The 1,014-nt window shown below is 41.1% G+C and overlaps 1 protein-coding gene across 48 annotated transcripts in view; it reads right to left on the bottom strand.

Annotated features, from left to right (window-relative positions):
- MBNL1 (muscleblind like splicing regulator 1) overlaps positions 1–1,014 on the bottom strand; it is a 211,944-nt gene that overhangs the window by 158,331 nt on the left and 52,599 nt on the right. For 29 of the 48 annotated variants that reach the window (XR_744473.3, XR_005582482.2, XR_005582484.2 and 26 more), the window contains exon 2: positions 7–983. The exons of the other annotated variants lie outside the window; for them this stretch is intronic. Coding sequence is in view for 25 of the 29 variants with exons in the window: in XM_074405507.1 (XP_074261608.1) it covers positions 7–180 (174 nt within the window). In the remaining 4 variants the exon portion in view is untranslated. The remainder of the gene's footprint in view (positions 1–6; positions 984–1,014) is intronic. 48 annotated transcript variants of the gene reach the window in all.

Genomic DNA, 1,014 nt, shown 5'->3' with positions numbered 1-1,014 from the left:
ACTCACTTTCAATGAATCAAAGCAGGCGATTACTCGTCCATTTTCAACTTGGCAGCTTTTCGAAGGATGTGCAAATTTACATTCCGTGTCTGGCCGTGAGCAAGTCCCCCTCTGGAACTCTCTACATACTTCCAGTGTTAGCCATTTTGTGTCCCGAATTGGTGTGACACTAACAGCCATGTTTAGATTTTACAGGTAGTTAAATTTTTCAGTGAAACCAACAAACTCAACCCCCCAAAAAAAGAGCAACAACCAAAAAAAAAAAAAAAAAAAAAAAAAAGCTGAACTGATGATGAAAATGTCCCCTCAAAATACTTTTCCCCACTCCCTGCTTTAAAAGTACATGGAAAATTGTGTCGTCAATATCAAGGAAAAGATCTCCCACTAGAAATTCACAGCATGAAACTGTTAATTCAAAGAGGTTTTGGTTTTTAGAGAAATACTAGGATTGTAAGTAGATGAACGTTTAAAAGTAGGGCCTGGTATCAGCCTTGTGCTCTCAGTAACCCCTTCCCAGTGCCAATTTGGAGCCCAAAATGCAAGCATGAAAACGTGGCAGACCCTTTGACACCGAATTTCCAAGCTGCTTTCAGCAAAGTTGTCTGAAAGGGAATCTCCTCACAGCTGAATTTGCAATGGAGTTTGGTGGTGCAATCAGTATTGATTAGTTTGGCATAGACAGATGCAGCAGTTTAGAGCAAAATCGAGAAAATGATTTTTTTTTCCTCCTTGATTTCCTGGCAGAAGATATCTTACTTTTTCAGCAAACTTTTCTTCTAACACTAAAGCAGCCTAGGGCAATGCCAGATACTTAGAGCTTTTCTCTTGATTATAAGTAGAAATGGGGGTGTCTGGGCTAGAGGTGGAGGGTGGATGTGCTGTCGTCACAGTCTAGCTGGCAGCAAGCAAGGCAAAAGCAGAGACTGCTCTAGAAGCGGTTCCAAGCAGCAGAGACGTCAGGAAAGGCACTTCTTAGTACCAACCTGTAGAAAAAAGAGATAGGTTAAGATTTAC

The sequence above is a fragment of the Saimiri boliviensis genome, chromosome 9 (genome assembly GCF_048565385.1).
Source record: "Saimiri boliviensis isolate mSaiBol1 chromosome 9, mSaiBol1.pri, whole genome shotgun sequence".
Classification (NCBI taxonomy): domain Eukaryota; kingdom Metazoa; phylum Chordata; class Mammalia; order Primates; family Cebidae; genus Saimiri; species Saimiri boliviensis.
This window is presented reverse-complemented; position numbering and strand designations above follow the sequence as displayed.